The following is a 21,981-nucleotide window of genomic DNA, read 5'->3' on the forward strand; positions in this document are numbered from 1 at the left end:
ACACCGTTCAAATGTTCACAGGTTGAAAGATCATTGGATATTTAAAAATTAGATTGTCCAAACTTAGTCAAGAGAATGCCTGTCAAAAATGAGAATTAAGTCCTAGAAGGCAATCGGAGGGGGAAAGCCACCTAAAGAGCCAAGTCTGACACAACAAATAATGATATAGTTGCTTACTAGTGTCATGGAGTTGCCCTGGGTCAACACTAACTTTAGTAAGAAACTTAAAATTTAACTAACGCTAGTAATGTTTCATGAATATCAATTAGTTTCCAACTATGCTTAGTAAAAAACTACAACCAACTAGGCTTGGTAAGGTTTCATTAATATGGCCCAAGCTTGACAAATCCTTGAAATTCATCATGGTAATATACCTGCCTACGTATCAAAAAAGTATCGTAGAGGGCGCTCAACAACGATGTATAATGCGCATGCTCTTGGGGAAAAAAATTATTCGCGGAACGGAATCCCACGTGCCGTCCCACGCGAAAATCATGCTGCTCTAATCTGTCCCCGAAAATCTACAAAATAAAGCCCCCTAAGTTTCCCATAAAATGTAGCGTGCTATACTGAGTAAAAAAAATAACATTACTGCACATATTTTGCCTCCGTTTACACAATTTTTATGAACAATTTTAGGAATTGTTACGAACAAATTTTGTATTTAATTTGTTTGGTTTGCTTTTTAACGTTAACATTTGCTAGTTATTTTTTATGGAAGACATAGGGGGCTCGTATTTTGATCACTTTTTCGGGACAGACCGACCGACCGTCTGACCGACCGACCGACTACGAAGTGACATGGAGAAGCTCCTGCTAGAGCTTAAAAATATACAGGAAAAAAATAGAACAAAACCAATGGTATAGGACTAATTATGTCGAAGCACGCTGTCCTTTTTTCCCCACTGCTTCTCTATAACACCGCGCATAATGACCAACTGTATAATTAAGGTGGTTTCTGTTAAAATAGAAAGACGGGCAATATTATTTAATTTGAACGTCGTGTTATTTTTTTTCACTATTTGACTTCTTGAGAGCCACCTAATTTTACTCTGCATCGTGCCTCTGCATCCTGTGTACAATACACCACAGAAGCGTTTGAACCTCCCCACCCCTGCATTAAAATATATTATGCATTCAAGTTGTTTGTTCTGTTTAAACCCCACAGAACCCTGTGCCTATCACAACAAAGCTACTTTCGAGGGTCAACCCTACTACCATGGAGATCAGCTACTCGGCGTCCGTTGTGCTGGGTGCGGTCAAGAGTGGCTGCAAGAGCGGTTCCTGTTTCAGCCAAATAATGACAACACCCGCCACTATGTGAACGTCGACAATGTCGTCCTCAAGAAGCAGCTCAAGATGGAAGTTGAGAGCGACCCGGCCTTCCAGGTAAGCGGTAGTCGCACCATGAGCAAGAATTTCAAGTTCGAGGGCGATTCCCTGAAGGTGGGGGATCACATCGCTTGGCATCGGCCTAAGGGCTACTGGCATCATGCCATCGTGTCAGAGGTCGGTAATGAGGTAAAAGTCATACAATGGGCACGGGACAAGAAAGCGCGTAAGATGGAGAGGAAGGAGGATGAGATTGACCTGCAGAATCAAGAGGGGCCATTGTTCCGCATTGACTACTCTGATGAGGTTACTAAGATAAACCCATCTGAGCTGGTTATTGCCCGGGCTAGAGCCATGTTATATGCCCCTGGTAAATACCATTTGTTGAGGGATAACTGCGAAGCGTACGCTTCGTATTGCAAGACAGGTTTTGCACAGAGCTGCCAGGTTGTCTGGCTGACTCATGTGTTGAAAATTTGTGCTTCAACCATGATGGCCATCCTCAGCAGATGCTTTTGTGATGCATCCCTTGTCGTGCTTAAAGAGTGCACAGAACAATTGGCAAATTTATTCAGTGAGGGAACTGTAGATATATCTATCGAAGCGTGTCAGATTTCATTCGACGGGTTCTATTGCGTAGGTGCTGGTGTCGCACTTCTCATTGAGGGAATTTGGTGTGTCTATGACCTTAGCAAGATTTACCATAAAAGGGCCAATGGTGAAATATCCCGGGTGGATTTTGTTCAAAGGTCCATTCAGCGTGCTGTTGAAGCGCTGGTTAAGGCCGGGTGCATAGGGGGAAGCGTGGCAGGATCATTTGGGGGAATGGCGATTGGAATGCTCATTTGTCCTGGTATCGGAACAGTAGCAGGTTTCCTTATAGGGGGTATAGTAGGAGGGGTCGTGGGTGGAATTTTTGCTGGGGCTGTAATAACGCCTCTTGGACCTTGGATTGCGCGTAAATTTGCCTCATGCATCGGGAGAGATGACAGGGCTGTGGAGATTGGTGACTTGCAACGAGGCGATCATGTTGTCTTCTACGGCTTTTCATTACATCCGAGACACCATGCCATAGTCGTAGATTGCGACCCAGTTAAGGGTAAGGTCAGGGTGGTACATCACACCTACAAAAACGGTGTGGTGGAAGAGGTACTTGATTTCATACCCCCCGTGTACAGGCTGCTGTATGACAATGATTGCGCTGCGCCTGATGAGGTCATTGAGAGAGCAAGATCAAAGATTGGCGATGAAACGTGCAAGTACTCACTGGCTTTCAACAACTGTAAGACTTTTGCACGGTGTTGCAAAGAGAGTGAGGAATCGTGGTTGGATGTATCATTTGGCACACTCGACGACTCAAGTGACGACAATTTGTGCGTGCGCGAGATCCGTATGTCAAAGGCGTAAAAAAGTAACCCCCCCCTTATTCTTTTGTAAATTTACCCTGCAAATGAAAGTTTTATTTCTTATTCAAAACATCGTTTTGAATATTCATTTTCATTGACCAATCACTTTCGCCGTTGCCACAATAGAGATTCGGAATACGGGGCGCGGCCCGCGTTAGCGCCATTCCAATGCTAACCGGAGCCGAGGGAACACCTTGACTTAAACTGAGTTCCCCTTGCCCATATCTTTCAGGTAATTGTTTTACCTAGTTATATTTTATTCACTTTCCATGGTTGTGTTAATACGATTCAATATTCATGTAGGCCCTAATCATGTTATATTTTTTTCGTCCAGATGATTATAGGCTTAAAAACAATGTTTGGACAATGTTCCACATAAAGCAAAAAATAAAATCTCATTTTCTCTTTATCCTTAGAGGACCTTAGATGTTTCTATCGAAAAACTTTACTTGATTATCTTGAAAGCAGTCGTTGCAAAGACTTGAGTTGTTTTATTTGCTTAAGTTTTTGTCTTATTTAAAGACAATTTCGAGATGGCAGCCGTTAGGTAGAGTTTGGCGGGAAATGGCAGCCATCTTTCCAATCTATCCTTGAACGTTTTGACTATTTGGCTTAGTGTTAAGATTCATATTAATGATTGTAATTTTGTAAATATTTTTTAAAAGAGATTCCAATGCTAACCACAGTCGAAGGAACACCTTGTCTAACATGAGTTTCCCTTTCCCGTATGTTCATCTTTCAGTGAGTCAGAATAAATCACCACAGAACTGAGAAGCCGAGTCCTATTCCCCAATATTACCGACTTTAATAAAAACCAAGGGTCAGTCCAAAAAAATAAATATTCGGTCTCTGGTCAGACCGAAGTTCCGGAATTGATGCGGCGACGCGGGTTTTTTTTTTTTGTAGCTTTTTTTTTCAAGCTTGAATTGTACAGACAAGATGGGTACTATTTTGCTTTTTTGTGTCCTCATTATACATTGGTGTCCTCCATAATTTGCCTTGGTGCCCTTTATCATTTTCCTTGGTGCAATTTCCCCATTCCTTGGTGCTCCTTGGTATAAAAATTTGAGGAGGTGCGGCAAAAGAGGGCGCTGTTGTAGCTTCCGTGTTAATTTGAAGAGAAAAAAAAGGTTGACGCGCATGATTAAAATCGACGCGCGCACTGACCAGAGACCGAGTATTTTTTTTTTTTTTTTGGCCTCACACATAGACTATACTATGTCTATGGTTCGTGCACAGGAGAGGGTGTTTTTTTTTTAACCTTTTTATTTTATTTTAAAGCCCCGTGGATGCGCATAGCTGTATTTATCTCCCAAGGGTTAGGAGTCCTTGTAATGTACAAAAATATGGTGTTGTTTCGTAACGAAGTAGCAAAGTATAGAAATGAAAGATGAGAAAGGTAAAAGTGAACACTTTGGATTTAAAGTGCATTAATATATTGATGATGAACAAAAAGATTATGAAGCAAAGTTAAGACAATTATTATTACTTGATGTAGAACATTCGTTAAGTTGTCCGAACATAATGCAACAGGTTGTTACCAACTACACTTTTGATTTGATATTTTCTAGCTATCGAGATAAGGGGTCAACAACAACAAAAACCATTTGATCTGTCAATGAAGTGTAAATAATCTCATAACTCGTATTAAAAAAAAAATCATGGTTACAAAGTTCAGTCAATCCTGTACATGTAGTAAGAAGTAAATTACTCCAAATTATTATTTACAACTTTTACAATTTACAATTTTAACAGTAAAATGTATACATTTTACATTTTATATAAATGCATTTTTTAAAAGGAATCCTTAAAACCCAAAGCCGTACTATAACTCGAATGTATATAGTCGACTCTCATTATAAAGATCACCTTTATAAAGAGGTTCTGCTTATAAAGAGCAAATTCTGAGGTCCCAAATTTCAGGTTATCTTTGTGTTTCTTTGTTTCGCTGTCCTTTTATAACAACATTCCTGTTATAAAGAGGTGATTTGGCTAGTCCCATCGACCTTGTTATAACGAGAGTCGACTGTACTTATGTTGGTGTCACTGATCATGAAAGACATAACTAGTATCGTAATTGTACAATCTAAAACATGCACAAAATTGACATTTAAGAAACTTGCTATAATGTCTGATAGTAAATATATGTACTTCAGTGGACATTTGATTTTGCATGTCATACAGCGTAATGTTCCTATCGTCTGGTGGTGGTCGCTCAACTAACAATCTAGGTCCAGATATGTTGCATACTTGCATATTGCTTGTTCCTGTTTTGGTTTTCTTTGCTTTCGTTTTTCTATTGCTTATTTTTGATTCGTTAGTTGTTAAGTCGTTCGGGTATATATTGTATTCACTGACTAAGACTGTTAATCAACCAAACACAATACATTTAGTTTGTTTGCAGTTCAGTGACAGTTTTCGATTTATAATGACACAAAATACTATATCCTCTTTATTTGCTTTTGTTCATGTATCGCCTTTACCATTTCAGAATACTCCTTTGTACATGACGAATCTTTTCACACAATTTACATAGATTCCTGAAACAAGAAAATCCACTAACAAGGCATTGGAAGTTCCAGTAGCCAAAAACGAATGTTATGTCAAAAGTCTCGCTGTGAGTGGTGCGAATATATGGAATAATTTGAATGAACAACTTCATCAGATATAAATATTTCTTGTATAAACTACGTAAAGCCATAAGTACACGAATGATTTTTAGTTAAAAATGCGCTGATCTACGGATCTATACTGATACTTGGTTGCCACGGTATTAATTTGGAGCCGGATCGGGAATTTTCCGTAGTTTCCCCAAAATAGTTTTTGTTGGGTTTTCACCCATCCAGTGATCAGTCAATGCATTATAGTTGAATGTTTAAAATATGTACAATGTATATAGCTTTTGTTTAATATTTCTGAGATACGTGTAATTGTTCGTCGTATGTTTCACCAATCAGTGTCCTTTTTCTTATGAGTCTAGCTTTACTTAACATGATGTAATAATTTGTTGTGCATGCAGAGCCCCAATAAAAACCAGTTTTTAACTGTTTGGGTATCGAGTGGGTAAAGAAATGGAATAATTTAGTTGTAACGATTAGCTACATTATTTACATTATTTCGTTTTTCTATTGCTTATTTTTGATTCGTTAGTTGTTAAGTCGTTCGGGTATATATTGTATTCACTGACTAAGACTGTTAATCAACCAAACACAATACATTTAGTTTGTTTGCAGTTCAGTGACAGTTTTCGATTTATAATGATACAGAATACTGTCCTCTTTATTTGTCTTTCGTTCATGTATCGCCCTTACCATTTCAGAATACTCCTTTGTACATGACGAATCTTTCCACACCATTTACACAGATTGGTGAAAAAAGACAATCATGTAGTTTGTTTGAAGTTCAGTGACAGTTTTCGATTTATAATGACACAAAATACTATATCATCTTTATTTTTCTTTTGTTCATGTATCGCCTTTACCATTTCAGAATACTCCTTTGTATGACGAATCTTATTACACCATTTACGCAGATTCCTGAAACAAGACAATCCACTTACAAGGCATTGGAAGTTCCTGTAGCCAAAAACGAATGTTATGTCAAAAGTTTCGCTGTGAGTGGTGCGAATATATGGAATAATTTGCATGAACAACTTCATCAGAAATAAATATTTCTTGTATAAACTACGTAAAGCGATAAGTACACGAGTGATTTTTAGTTGAAAATGCGCTGATCTACGGATCTATACTGATACTTGGTTGCCACGGTATTAATTTGGAGCCGGATCGGGAATTTTCCGTAGTTTCCCCAAAATAGTTTTTGTTGGGTTTTCACCCATCCAGTGATCAGTCAATGCATTATTATAGTTGAATGTTTAAAATATGAACAATGTATATAGCTTTTGTTTAATATTTCTGAGATACGTGTAATTGTTCGTCGTATGTTTCACCAACTAGTGTACTTTTTCTTATGAGTTTAGCTCTACTTAACATCATGTAATAATTTGTTGTGCATGCAGAGCCCCAATGAAAACCAGTTTTTAACTGTTTGAGGATACCCTGGGTAAAGAAATGGAATAAAAGTTGTAACGATCAGCTACATTATTTACACTTAATGTAAGCCTTGTTACAAGTGCCTGTCAATGTGATATTGACTTGAATTTTACATTGTGATCGCTTCCATTTACGAAGGTTGATGGAGCCTTTGCCCCGAATATATGATCTGTAAAATGGACAGGTATACTTAAAAATTGTGATTGCATCAGCGAATGTGTGTGTGGTTTTTTTCTCCTCCTTTGGTGTTCCCCCCCCCCCCCCCTTGATAGAGAACCCCCAGGTTTTCATCCGGCTGTTCAATTGGTTTTGACAAAACAACAAATAACCGCCAGGCTATGAAGGAATGCATTCAACAATGTATGTCGTTCTTTTTTTTCTTCTTAAAATCTGATCCTATAAACTCCAGAGAGGACTTTTATTCAAAACAATTCCATATACAAAATGCAGCCTTGAAGATCAACGATTTGGATTTGAAAGTATGGGGGTGGTTGGCCGCGGTGTGCAAGTCCATTTTTTTAAAGGGAGTATAACTATTGTGATGATACAAAACTCATCGAGCAGAAGGAGATGACTAATCATTCTTATGATTGTATTTGATTAGCACAAAAGTCAAGTCAAGAAAGTTGCACAACTCCATCCCTTGCTGCTATAAAAATGCACATAAAATGCCATATTATGTTGTATTTAACACTTCTTAAAGAATGCGATCGCAACTCGAGAACCTGATAATCAAAAGAAAATACAGGGCTTCTGCATTGCATTAATGGAGTGATATCGTTGGGGTAAAATACACATTCTGAAAAACCCTGATTGTTAACTGCTGTAATTATATGATATTATTGCGCAGCTTTAATTGGGTAACGGGGAATCCCCTTTGTTGCTCAACAACGACTGTATTGCAAACGTCCCTTATTCTTAAAATAGCCCATGACAACTACATCAAATAGAAACACAATATAGTAATAACCTATTATGTATTGCTCCATATCACATAGCCCCGCTCAAAAAACGATTCACGATAAGAGACTTGTTTACGTCGTATGCAAATCAGATCTAAACAAATTCCAAACTGCAACTTCAATATTTCTAACTATCATCTCAGTCGTCCCGCTTATAAATAAGGCTACATTGTTTGGTAAAATCGATCGATTCTGTAACACACTAATTAAAATTGTACAAAACCTTTTAATAAACCCTTTTTTATTCATCTGCTTATACATATTTATATACTGGGTCGTGGACAAGTAAAATTGACATATTATTCGGAGCAGGTGGTTGGAGTATTACCACAATGAAAGAAGTCAACCAAAGAATGTAATATTACACGAAACAATAAGATAACAACAAACTGACGATGGCTACAAACGGAGTGACTGCATAAAAGTATAGTGGCGTGTGTGTAAGTTGCCATTGTCCTTTGCACCGATACAGGGCACAACGTCCAATATGCTGCTTCACACAGTTTTCCCACTACATGTGATAAAATAAATACGGTGCGATATGTGCGCTATCAAGCCTTGCTATCAAGCGGGCAAACTGCACGTCATTCACAGCTCATAATATTATTTTATTATGTTAATTATTTCTTGCCCCGCTCCGACTGTTTTAATTCGCATTTTTCTCTCCTTTTATTTTTTTTTTTACCGTGGACGGGATACTATAGAAAGGGGACCATAACACGGACAACATAGCACTCATTTATAAAACACTCGAACGCCAGTAAGCTAACACGACTCGGAAGCAGCGACGAAAACGGGAATAAATTGCAATTTTTACATGCAAAAGGTCGAGCGTGCTATATACACGTATAAATAAACATTATTAGCATTATGTACCACAATGAAAATTGACCGTGGAAGACATATACGACTGTCCAAAGCATTTACAGTTACTTGATCCAATCAACGCAATTAATAGAACATTTTTGTTTTCAAATTATGATCAACAAACCTCAAGCCAGCCAAGATCTAATAATTATATCAGCCATCAGTGAGACCGGTTTTGCTAAGCTACAAGAGATTATCGTCATCAACAATAAACTCATCAAACTAAACGATGTTGAAAGATATTAGCACGCCCTCCCACCAACTGATCCACCAACATGAACACGTCTCCAAAAAGCAGCGCACTCCACCAACCGATCCAGACTAAGGAGCATCGGTAGGTCTCGTCTCCAATTCAGAAGACGAATTTTTTTCATAGAAATTTCTTAAAAATAATGCAACCCCCCCCCCCCCGACGCCCCAAAAATAAAACTGGTAATAATGTCCACCTGTGCCCAAAATACGCACAGAGCCACTATTCTGTAATATAGTGTTAATAATCGTCGGATTTGAAGAGCGCCCCATTCCTGTTTTCCATAGAAATTTCTTACAAATAATGCGACCCCCCCCCCCCCCCCCCGCTCTGACACCCCAAAAATAAAACTGGCATTAATGTCCACCTGTGCCCAAAATACGAACAGAGTACTATTCTGTAATAAGGTGTTAGTAATCGTCGGATTTGAAAAGCAATGTCCAATGTCAAATCTTGTCCTTAGGCCTACTTTTCATTGTCCCTATTGTCTAAACATTAAATTTTACATAAAGCTGGGATAAAAACGAAAACGTTCAAAGGTACATCAGTGTCAAAGACTGAAAAAGATGCAATGTACACGCAGGCACAATTAATACTGTCAACATTATAGAGAAATCTGCATATTCTATTTCGTTTATGTTATTGCTGTAGAAAATGCTTGCACCATTTAAATTTTGAAATCCATGTTTCACCCTAACATACAAATACCGATGTGCAATGAAATCTGTATACTATAAAATCCGGTCCTTACTGTAAATGGGCACATGACTACATGTGAGTCATCGGGTTTTTTTTCTCTGACCGATGTTGTCAATATATACTTACATTAATATACTTACATTAAAGAGTCAAAATAATGCAACACAATTTTTCTTTAAATATAACAAAAATATATATGCGCATCAACAACAAAAAAACTAAATTTCTATATGAAGTAAGTTCATCTATTTACATAAAAATCAATGCGTGTCCGACACTGACAACCTATATTTCGCATGTTTTTTTTCCTTACCTTTATCAAGGGGACCATATCAAGGGCAACAGCATGGCACTCATCTATAAAACACTCTAACGTTGTAAGCTAACGCGAAGCAGCCACGAAAAAAAGGGGTACAGTGTGCGCTTAAGAACAGAACTAAATAATGTTGAAAGATATTGGCAATATAAGAGAGCCAGGCTATATTGTACATTCACACATCCTATACCTACTGATCCACCAACATGCACAAATCAGGTATCTCCAAACAGCAACGTATCGTACGTGCGGTCAACTGCACTCCACCAACCGATCAAGACACAAACAACCAATCCAGCATACCAATCAATTTCATTATAGAAACTGCAGTTTCAAACCAGACCGTATTGTCAGTGAGCTACTTCAGTTTGCACCATTGAGCAAAATGCTTACAGTTATTCCAGACTAAGGAGTATCGGTACGTCTCGTCCCTGATCTTAGATCGGGCCCTCTGGATCACCTCGTCAGGTGGATAACACTTCCGCTCGTCGTACACCAGCCTATAGACAGGCTGGTTGAAATCAACTTTCTCCTCCACCACACCCTGCTCGTAGGTGTTGTGTACCACTTGGACTTTCTTCGAGCCTGGGAACTGGTCAACCACTATGGCGTGGTGTCTTGGATGCAGCAGCTTGCTGTAAAACACGACTTGGTCTCCCGGGTTCAGGTCCTCGATTCTCTCCACTGCCCTGTCGTCGGTCCCCATAGCCGAAGTTATGGTACGGCCTAGAAAGGGTCCCACAATGGAGCCCAGGGGTTTCCCGATAATCAAGCCCAAGGTGCCTCCCACTACACTTCCAAGAAACGCACCGACTGGCGAAAGTATTCCAGGCAAAATGAAACTACCAGCAGCCTGCAGCCCTATGCCTATCAATGAAGCGAACCCAGCACCGACAAGTGCTTCGCTCACATGCTGTGAAGCAGTTTCTATGAAATCTTTCAAAGAAATGCTACCTGACTTTCTTTTCTCATACACCTTGCTGAGGTCCCAGTAACACACATAACCTTCAAAAGCGAACACAAGACCCGCCCCTACCCAGTTAGATCTGTCGAAGACCTGCTCAATCAACTCTGCTCCCCCCACAGCTGTTGCTCCCCCCACAGCTGTTGCTCCCCCCGCCAGCGCATCATTAGCGATCTTCCTGACGAGACTAAACCCAACCCCACACACGCCGTTCACAAGATGAGCCAGCGTTTTTTCCACAATTTCCTTGTATTTGTGGTACAGCCAGACAAGCTGGCAACTCTCCGCAATCCCGGTCTTACAGTAAGACGCGAACGCTTCGCAGTTATCTCCGAGCAGATTGTAACCAATGTCCCCCTTTCGCGACTCGGCCCGGGCAATAACCAGCTCCGACGTGTTAGCCGCGGTAATCTCGTCAGGATAATCGATTCGAAACGTGACACCCCACTCCTTGCGCAAGTCAAGCTCTTCTTCAACGATTTGCATCGAAACGCTGCAGTTTGGTTTATTCCAATGAATAACTTTGACTTTTCCAACCTCATCACTGAGGCCAAACACGACTGCATGGTGCCATATGCCCCAAGGGCGGTGCCACGTGATATGATCCCCTACCTTTAAGTAATGACTAAGGTCGTCGAAGTATTCAATCTTGGTGCGACAGTCCTTCACCTGAAAGACCGGGTTTTTCTCCACGGGTACCTCTAGTTGTTCCTTCAGCACGACCCCATCGAGTTTCACCCACGGGCGATTGTTGTTCACGTCTGGATGAAACAAGAAGCGCTCTGAGAGCCACTCCTTGCCGCATGAGGCGCAGCAAAGACCAATCACACGGGTACAACCTTCGTAGTCCTTGCTGATGTATCTTCGCATCTTGAAGGGATTTGCATTGTCGCATCGTCCACACGGTTGAAGCTGTTGCGACGGTACTGCAATTGTAATGAGACCGTGATGTGGTGCAAAGATTTAACATATTACACACTTATATTCATTTTCTTCTTGTTTCATTTGGTTCGGGTGGGGTGGATTCTCAGTATGTACACAAATAAGGAATATGTTTTACTCGTTTTACTCCTAATATTTCTCGAGTGTTTTTTTTCCACACGGATGTGGGTTTAATTCTCCGTGTTTGTTTTTGATATACACGTAAAGATGAGATTGTAATGTTTTATGAATGATTGTGCATTATACTTATATGATTAACATGTTCAAAAAAGAAAACTCTCAAGAAAACTCAAGAAAAAGGCTGTTTTGTGTCCACTTGGAACATCCTAATTGTTGATAATGTGGCTTACCGAGTTCTTGAGCTAGATCTTGGCGGTCAATCATTATCAGGGCTCTGCCCAAGTGCTCCACGGGATAATTGCCCTTGAAGTTTTGTCTCCAAATTTCCAGCATCTCCTCGGCCTGCTGCCAGGGCTCTGAACTGTTCTCCGTCATTGCTTTACTATACTGGGTCTCATCCAGGAGATAGAGGGCCATATCCGGCCAGGATTCACCCAGGCCCTTAGCAATCTTGCTGATAGTGGTTGTCTCCAGAATCTCCTCACCTGTTGATCAAAAGACAGGAGATAGTTTCGGTAAAAGAGTCATGTTCTTAAATTCCACTTGGGTTTGACATCCGATTCCCGAAAATAACCATTCAAAAATATCAAGATGCTTACCCAGAAACTTCAGCAGATCGTTCCGCTTGATTTTCTTGAGGGCGCCTTTCAATTCGCCAATCTTGACAAGCCCATCGTGTCGCTCCAACAGGGCTTCAAGCATCTGCCAAGCCTGTTCCTTGCCGCATTCGGGGTAAGCGGCGTTGATGCTGCCACAATCGGTATCGTCAAACCCAAGATGCTCTGCTACCTCCGTCCATTCTCCTTCAAGTTCTGCCGCCAGGCTCTGGAGAGAACTTTCGTCCACAATTTCCATCCCTGTCAGGAAAATAAATCGGGAAGAGTCCGTTGTTTACTATAAACTACTTGCTTTTTTTTTTTGCTATTTTTTTTTTTTGCCTTGTCAGAAGTGACAAAAAACTCATTTGTAATTATTTTGGCAAAAAAATGATGACCCTCCGATTTTAAACCAGTAAATCTCAGTCATTCACACCCAACAGTTTCAAGTGAAATATCTGTGGAAAGCCCATAAACATTATCTTACTGATGCAACCTCAACTGTTCACTTACCAGCCTATTATTTAAGGTTACCTTTATTTTTTCACCTTGTATAGATATTATCTTTTCGCAAATAAATAAACACATTGCAATAATCTCTAATTTGGGTATTTGAAACTGTTACTTGTTTAACCTATCCTATTCTCTGATGACATAACGTTCTCGTCGTGAACAGTTCGACATTATGTGACAGTGAAAATGGGTGACAATAAATGACGGGATTCTTACCTATTATTTTCAGCAGGTCATACTTCCCCATTCGCTTCAGTGCCTTGGTCAATTGACCAATCATGTCACTGCCTGGGTAGTCTTCTCTCCACACCGACAGCATGCGTCGGGCCTGCTCGTGAACTTGGTCAAATGACCCTACGATGCTTGCACTCTGATGGTCGTCTATGTGTAGATTTGAAGCCAATGTCGGCCAGGCTTCTCCAAGCGCATCAGCCAAAGGCACCAGCAAAGAGTCATCAAAAACCTCTGCACCTGTTAATTAATAGACGCGGGTTGAAGGTTGATCATTCCAGCGGTATGGTTCATTAATTTGAAACGCATTCGTAAGACACACCAAGTGATTGTATCACATGAATTGGGATAATTTTTAATATGATAGATTAGAACGAGCGATTTCAATATGGGAGAGCTGACAACGACTTTTTACTTTTTCTTGCAGAAAAATGTTATCTTCCTTTCTAAGTCTACTTTATTATGATAAAGTTGCTAATATTTTGGGCCTGTCGAGGAACATTTCCATTAAATAAAATACTTTAGATCCTTTAAGGCCAACCTCGTCCCCAGTGCTTACTTCATTTCCAACACGGTTTCCAATAGTAAACCCTGGATAGGAAACTTTCTTCCTGTATCCTGATTCGATACCGCAATTGGCTAGTAATGGATTTTTATCGTGTACTTGGTGTTGTTATTCACAACGTGCAGTACGTGTTTTCGCGATCATTCGTCCACGCCTCCTCGAAAATATTAATTTCCTTTCCAATTTGTTAATATTAATATGAAATGTATTAACTAAAGTAACATCAATATAGGCCTTCTACATTTTTCCCAACACGCTTACCGTGATCTCCGAGCAGGTCGTACCGTCCAATCCTCCTCAGAGCCCCGATGAGGAATCCTTCCATGTCCTCGCCGGTGTATCTCTTCGTCCATGCCGTCAACATGTGCCGGGCTTGTTCCTTGACTTCCCCCAAATATGCCACTTTGATGGACAGACATTCCTCCTGATCGAAGCCAAGGTGCTCAGCAAGACTCGGCCAGGTGTCTCCAAGTGCCGAGGCTGTTTTTGCTAGGGACTCATCTGAGATAACCCTCCCACCTGCGAACGAAAGTTTGAACATGTACCGTCCGTGTTCCTCAACAAAACTGATTTTTGGTTTTTTTTCTCGGAGTATTTTCCACCTGTATAGGCCTAATTATGTTATGTTTACACAAACTATGCATCCATTTTTTTCCCTGTCGGCTGTATCCCTTTGAAAAAAAGGCTTGATCTTGGATGCGGATCTGGCTCACAAACAAATACTGCCTGTGAGTAAATTGTGAGTAGATGACACTGATCTCTATATAAAGACTGGATAGCTAATACAGAGCCGCACAATGTACGAATTTGACGCCATATTGGTGAGACCGGCTGGTGATCTACAAAGGACAAGATGCCGTTTTTATAGACGGCATGATTTCTTTTGTAACGTCGCGGTTCACTTGACTTATATTTTGACCACCACCACTGACCAAGGTTAACTACAATTTTTCTAACGTCGTGGTTACTAAAATGCCGCAAATATAACTTTTTCGGCGTTTTGAAATAATAATCACTACGGAATTGTGTCCCTTTTAGAACATCATAATATGTGTACGTGACCAAAATGCGCGTCAACTGTTGATACAACGCGCGCGTATTTACGCGTAGAACGTTCGTATTATACGCGGCCATCTTTGTGAGACCGGGGCGAATTGGTCAATATGCAAAGTCTACTGTGTGAATGTTGTATGCATATCCGCTATCCAGTCTTTATATAGAGATCAGTGGTAGATGACTGATTCCGACAGGGGCGGAAACCAGTGTACCCCGCGAGAATGGAATTACCGCCGGACCAGAAATACATTCAAAATTCACAACAACAAAAATATATATGATCAAATCACCTTAAACCCTTGCATGCATCACGAACATATTATTGTGATTTTATTTCCGGGTTTCGCAGACCTTTGGAATTCTAATTCGATCTAATTATCATCACAAACAAGGAACTGTCGCTTTCCATATACCTTCCGTGTAATTTTCCAGACAGAACTCCTATTCGCTGTCATTACAGCCACGCCTTCCTTCCCCCTCCCCCTTTTGTGGCGATATATCAGATGACAACCCTGACGGCAAACCTGCTGACTGTCATGAGACAGCAAGGCATATTTAAATCGGCCCAAAATTGTTTTCAGTCTCTACAGCAGGCCTGTCGTCAATTGAGGGGCGCAGGGGGCCGGGCCACCGCCCCCCCCCCACACCCCCCCCACACCCCCCCCCCCCCCCCCCCCCCCCCTCCCCCCACGGCAAAAACCATAAGCGTACAAATTATATATAGGCCTAAGTGTGTTTTTTCTTATGCTGTGCCCCCTAGCATGCCTAGTTTGTACTGCCCCCCCCCCCTTAATGCCCAGAGCTGGCGACGATATGCTGCTGTACGTACAGACCATCTTTATTGCATGGCAACTAACATCTGTGAGAATTCCGCACAAGGATAATTTACGTCCCACCCAGAACCGGGCGGGGGGGGGTATAGATCTCGATCCACAAGCATTTCAATGTAGCTGGAATAAGCGCTCCCGATACATCCAGTTATCGCAGCCATGTTGCAGCTCATACAGTTCAAAATACAAAGGCCATGCAAACTAACGGTGTTTATGATTATGATAACAAGGGCATGTCATTACATACAGGTTGTTTTCCACTTTACCTCGGCTAGCCATGATCCGCTTCCTTCATTCGTCTACTGTTGAGACATCAACACACGTTTACGTTTTGTAGAGCGATACTTCTTCTCTTCAATTAGAAAATGTCCATTTTCTCGATCGTAGACTTTTCCTTCCTCCTCGTTGTGCAACCCTTCCGTGTTTGGAAATTCCAAGGCGCTATTTTTGGTTTCGAGCTCCCATAATTAGGGGAATTCCCGTGCGTAATTTTGGGCTTGCTATGTTCACGGCCTACAACCAACTGCCCGAGACTGACAGCACCCTCATCGGCGCTCCATGTACAAAAAGATGAATGTTGGTTCAGCAGCGCTGATGGAGGTGTTACTTACATGTCCAGGTTTGAACAACAGTGAGAGCAAAATGTGGAAGGCTTGAGAAAAACTTATCATCATTCGTATTTGCCAGTACATGTAAACAACATGTATTGGCTGTGAAGGCAATGCGCATTCAATTAAAAACATTAAATGGCAAGCACAATCATTGTGGGCACACGGCCACGACACTTTATTTGTTATTAATAAACAAACCAGTTTCAAACATTGACATTACAACCGACACAAACTGTTTAAACAAAAGCAGCTGTATGCATAATCACTACAAAATTAGACATTTCTATTGAACTGCTGCTTCGTTAACAAAAAAAATATTTAAACACCGGAGTTCCTATAATAGTTTAACAATTTTTTTAATGGTAGGTTGTGGTTGATTTAATTTAAAATTAAAGGCTTAATTTAAAAAAAATAATCCATCTGCTGTCGGCAGTTGATATTCTCTCTTTAAAAGTTTTCTAAAGCATTAACAGCAGTTCGAATGGACCGTAAAAATTCCAGCGACGTTATATCACGTCTCAGTATAAACTTCTACACCATAGGTACAAATACTCATCTATAAAAGAAAACATCTGCAAATAACTACTTAGTGTTAAATTATCTAGTGAATACTTTATAATGATTATGTTCCTTTCACCGTGGAAATATAATATTTGATGTGTAGATGCTCAGTAGAAACGGCTATGGACGAATACTGCCATTACTACAGATATCGTAGTCACAGCGTCGTTAACAATGTGGCCAACACCTGAGGCAGAATCAAATGGACAATGATAATAAATTCAAATAATTGGAAGAATTGAGTCTGCAGCTGGTGGGTTTTTTTGGTAGGCAAACATCATAATACCTTCAGATGGGCTGCTCAGTACTTTCAAGCCACTTTCCAAATCTTCGTGACCATTTTCATACTCCCCTATCCATGTCTTTATTTACGAAGGTCCATTTTGAAATTTCTTTCGTGGACCAACAATTAGCTTAACTAAAAAATTATTTTAAAATGTCCTTTATTATCTTACCATTGGAAGGAGAACTTGTTGTACCGTCACTGACCGCTGCTCGAAAAAGAAGGAAATTATTCCATCATAAATTAGGCAATGTGTTTTTCTTTTCTTTTTTTTACTTGAAACCATAAAATGAAGAATTGTGGACATGTTTGTCCTTTAGTCATTCATCCAAACGTTGCCCGATTACTTACGTGGGGCTTCGTTGGTGAAGTTCAACTTGGATGACTTGACGTTGAGGTAAAAGTAGTTTCTGTTTGGTTCGCCTTTCACAATGGTGGCCCTTAAGAAAAGACGAAACAGATAATATTGTGAGCATAATTACAATCTCCTGTTTGAAAAACACAAAACAACAAATGCAATTCGCCATTTTGTTTTCAACGTACTATAGAACGAGAAAGTTAAGACGATTTGGTTTCGAAGTACATAAGAAGGTTTGAGCTACAGTAGTTACACTCTCAAAACCAACTTTGACTCCAGAACAGTCCAATTTTGTAAGTATTTGAATTATCGAAAACTGGTTGCAGAAAGATATTCTTTTTTGTGGATCACTGAAAACAGGAAAATTGAATTTAGTCGAAAGCTAAACTTGTAGTGAAGATGCTGACCGCCGATAGGTCCTATACACATGTAGAGCTTTGACTGATATACAAGCGCAAATGATGCGGGAACTACTACTATAACAACAGACTAAACTAATCGGGTTTTCTTGTGGAGGAGCGAGTAGATTTTCAGCCTGAAAATCTACTCGCTCTTCCACAAGAAACCCGATGAGTCAGCTCCGAAGAACTACGGAATCCACTCAAAATATTCAGTCCGTTTTTAAGAATGCAAATCATTGCAATTTTTACCTAAATTCCACCGGGCCTTCGTCTAAGCCAGGTGCGGTCCAAGTGGCCGTAGCTGATGTCCTCGCTTCGCTGTTGGAATGTCCCCACGCAGACTAATATTGAGGAAGAATTTGGAAAGACATTGTGATCCTCGTTGCTGATCGGGACTTCCTTCTTTTCTCCTTCTCTGTCTAAGATTACAGTCCGGACGAACTTATGAATGAGATGCGTTTAGATTTGATAAATTCCTTCGCTGAGTGACCATAGCGAATACTCAGCAGCACGAAGGTACCACTTCAAAAATCCACACTAAACATACTTCGATAAACGAAAAAGGGCATTCTAAAAAGATATAAGGCCTAACATTGGGACATCGGTATTTTATTCTTTGTTTCAAGTTCAATTTTGAAGTTCACGGTGGGAGAATGTACGTATTCAAAAAGCGCGCTCAAAGTGTGACTCGAGTTTGCATCTGGTGTACCGCATCATCGATTTTCCTTGAAATCGGTTGAGTTTGTTTTCGACATGCCTTTATTTGAACACGAATAATTTAAAAACTCTTTTAAGTATCAAACCAATACTCGCCAGGGATACAGTTAAGATTCCAAGCTTTAAAATGGTATACACATAATGGCGGTACGTGTTTCTGCACTGACGATAGGGCCTCGCAAAACAAACAAAAGTTGCGGGTATTTTGGGACGCGGTGTACAAACGAAAATCAAAGTGCAGTTTGGCAACTTAACATTGCAAAAGAAAAGAGAGAGAGAAGAAATGTGACCAATATTTGGTTTCAAATTGTCTCGTGATAGTCTTGTGACGACCTGAGTACATTCAGTATATCCCTGACTTAGTGCATAAAATGCTCACATTAATGTCATGAAATGCTCACATTTGCAACATTGTGGCACACGAGTAGTTGAGTGTTACCAGGTATCCTGGAGAACGTTCCTATGGCAACGTCGTTATTCCGGGCTGGATCGGCGCGTCGAGCTTGGATGAAGAACCCTTTGAATTGATCGCTGGCCGATCCGGTGATGGTTACTAATTAGAAAAGAAAAACATCAGGAAATATGTCAAGAAATAAGTTAAAAGAAATGTGACAAAAGGGGGGGGGGTCCTCCCTCGATAAGTTTTTTAATACCTTGAACAGCGCCCCCTGCGGCATACTCCGTAGCTGATGTGGTGATCGTGTATGGTGGGTTGGCTTGGTCGGAGGCCAGACTAACCCCGCCATTGTGACCGTCAGGTAGCATATCGGTGCACAGGTCGGCATTGGACGACACCGGTGGGCCATTGGTATAGCACAGGACGGCGGGAACCAGGCACAACAGTGCAATTGCTAATTGGGTCATTGTCCTGCGCCTGCAGCAATATTTCCCTGTAATATCAGAGGCAAAAATACACTGCAAAAACTGTAGCGTTAATTTAACACCATTCGGTATCTATATAGGACAACACCAGTAAAATTTAACACCAGATGGTCCTATATAGATACCAGTGGTGTAAATTTAACACTGCATTTTTTGCAGTGTATGAAGATGTAACGCCGAGGGGGATGAAAAATAGAAGTCAATTAAAGAGTTTCAGACAAATTAATAATAAAATCGTATTGCTATATATAGTTTCCAGCTCTGAAAGAGCCTGTATTTTAATTAAATATATCCCTGTACTTTATCCAGTTACCGCATACACGTATTTTGCTGATGAACCGATAGACCTTGTACGGTATATAATAATGTGGACTTAAAGGGCAATGGTTTTGAATGTTATGAGATAGGCATATGACACATTTTGTGCAAGCATTGTTATTAATTAAAATAACAAAGAATGTATCCTCTGTGGCACCTGCAACGTATTAAGGTGTAGTATACTGATTTAGGCCATCCAGCTTTAGCGGAGTAGTCATGTTTTTCTTTTCATCCATCAGCGTATAGCTTGTATAAATGTTGTCGTGGCCACTATTTTTTTTTACTCCGTTATACCTCAATATTGCTTTAGTGCACCCCGCAATTAAGTCACTCTTTTACTTCGAGAATCAATACGGATGACGTCATTGAACAATGTTTGCATTGTTGTCAATAAATCCTATTTAACTGTTGGCTTAGACGCTCGCGGCCTCCGAGATATTTCCTAATTGCAAATTCCAGCGATCGCTATGGGCCAAAATTGCATAGTTGGCCTGAATTTGAGACCAATTTGTTTAACCATCACTGAGGATGTTAAACAAATTGGTACCTGTAGGACTTTTGATTTAGTATAGCAGTGGTGAAAGATACGATCATCAAGAGTACAATCAGGAAGACGAAATAAAAGATAATTCCCTTTTTTATTATTTGTAACCACAGTGTGCATCTGAAGAAGAAACACACTTCAGTTGTTGGTTAAGGTTTTGGTTTTACAAATCAAGCCACTGACTCTGTGCATGGAGCTATAAAACACAACTTCATGTTTTATAGCTCCATGCTCCGTGGAAAACATGCTTCATGAATGTACCGCATGAGCTAGGACTACCCAGCACTGTTTCTCAAGAAGAAGAAACATTTATGTTGTACGTACGTTGTATAACGTTAACCTCTTCTGCATCTGGCACGCTATGGTTTAACCTACTTCAGATATTGATCCTCAGGACTCTTAAATTGCTCACTGTGAAAGAAATTTAATGAACTTACCTGTATGTATAGCTGAATTTGACTGCCTTCTACCAGCTCATCCTCTGCACAGAAATACAGAATGTATTCTTGTTTTCGTTCTTACACATACACCTACAGCTCGTTGACAAAGGGCTATTACGCAACCAGCTTAATTGTCATAGCACTACCGGGCCGGTACAGTCTTGATTCAAGTCGTATATCGGGACTCGATTTCTTTTTAAGTTATCTGCATGGACATGGGACACTCAGTGTCCATGGGAAAGCAAAGCCTGACGACAATATGTCTCAGGGACATTTGATTAGGGATTGGTTTGATGAGTTATTGAGCTTCCTTTGTTGTAATTTGAAGATTGATCATTATTATATTTACGACTTTCCTTCCCAGACCCTAATCCACTGTAGTTGGCGTCATCGTTACAGTCGAACCATTCATGGTTTTCACTGTCTTTTACTTAAATTTCATTCGTATAGATTCATGGTTATCATACACATTATATCGGGATAGAAACATGCGTACACAATTTCACAAGATGCTATTGACTGTTGCAACAACTTTAGAAATTATTAAATTGTACAAGCATCGCAGTTGTTTACATGTACAGTCGAGAACCACGACTTCACTAGCCTCATTCAAATCTGAACTACGTAAAACGTTCAGTCAGTAATAATATTTCTGCAAATAATTATTTGTGTATTTGCCGCTGTCTTCTCTGATTATACAAATCTAGATATGTGCTGATCTACGGAGTTAACAAACTTGGTTGCCATAATAATAAGAAGATAAGGAGCCGGATGGGAATTTCCCCGTGTTTTCTCCCAAAAGGGATTTCGTTGGGTTTTCGCCCCTCCCGTAATCAGCGAATATAGTTACAGCAATATTTTTTTATTTTTTTCTTTTCTTGATGTTACAAGATAGATCCAAATTTTTCGTGTTCACTGAATCAACTTTATAGTAAAGCATTCATACTGTACATGTAGTTATTATAATTTAAAATATATTGTATTTATAATATTTGCTTAACACCTATGCGTTATTCAAATAATGTTTTATCTCACTGTATTGAATTTTATTGTATTTGTAATGTATTGTATAATTATACATGTTTGTAGGCATTATTTATTGTATGCAGGGCCCCAATAGAACCAGTTTTAAACTGTTTGGGCATATCATGGGTACAGAAATGGA

General features: G+C 40.1%; 3 protein-coding genes across 4 annotated transcripts; 1 reads left to right on the forward strand and 2 right to left on the reverse strand.

The window, feature by feature from the left end:
* Positions 1 to 184: 184 nt before the first annotated feature.
* LOC119724006 lies at positions 185 to 2,739 on the forward strand. The gene is made up of 2 exons (XM_038194926.1): positions 185 to 215; positions 1,169 to 2,739. Exons 1-2 carry the CDS (start codon positions 185 to 187, stop codon positions 2,737 to 2,739), a joined length of 1,602 nt encoding a protein of 533 aa, XP_038050854.1.
* A 6,460-nt stretch (positions 2,740 to 9,199) lies between these two features.
* On the reverse strand, positions 9,200 to 16,382 carry LOC119723691. Its single transcript, XM_038194484.1, has 6 exons — positions 15,968 to 16,382; positions 14,077 to 14,334; positions 13,236 to 13,490; positions 12,510 to 12,767; positions 12,141 to 12,395; positions 9,200 to 11,774 (listed from the first exon to the last, which is right to left on the reverse strand). Exons 1-6 carry the CDS (start codon positions 15,978 to 15,980, stop codon positions 10,243 to 10,245), a joined length of 2,571 nt encoding a protein of 856 aa, XP_038050412.1. The 5' UTR covers positions 15,981 to 16,382; the 3' UTR covers positions 9,200 to 10,242.
* Positions 16,383 to 16,460: 78 nt separating this feature from the next.
* LOC119723692 (putative defense protein 2) lies at positions 16,461 to 20,929 on the reverse strand. Of its 2 annotated transcripts, none has more exons than XM_038194485.1 (7): positions 20,814 to 20,929; positions 19,286 to 19,522; positions 19,034 to 19,185; positions 18,165 to 18,256; positions 17,508 to 17,596; positions 17,329 to 17,364; positions 16,461 to 17,060 (listed from the first exon to the last, which is right to left on the reverse strand). In XM_038194485.1, exons 2-7 carry the CDS (start codon positions 19,494 to 19,496, stop codon positions 16,981 to 16,983), a joined length of 660 nt encoding a protein of 219 aa, XP_038050413.1. In that variant the 5' UTR covers positions 19,497 to 19,522; positions 20,814 to 20,929; the 3' UTR covers positions 16,461 to 16,980. The 2 variants fall into 2 exon arrangements, with proteins under 2 accessions (XP_038050413.1, XP_038050414.1); XM_038194486.1 differs by lacking the exon at positions 20,814 to 20,929 and adding an exon at positions 20,701 to 20,779.
* Between the last annotated feature and the right edge of the window lie 1,052 nt (positions 20,930 to 21,981).

The sequence above is a fragment of the Patiria miniata genome, unplaced genomic scaffold, assembly GCF_015706575.1.
Source record: "Patiria miniata isolate m_02_andy unplaced genomic scaffold, ASM1570657v1 HiC_scaffold_17, whole genome shotgun sequence".
Classification (NCBI taxonomy): Eukaryota; Metazoa; Echinodermata; class Asteroidea; order Valvatida; family Asterinidae; genus Patiria; species Patiria miniata.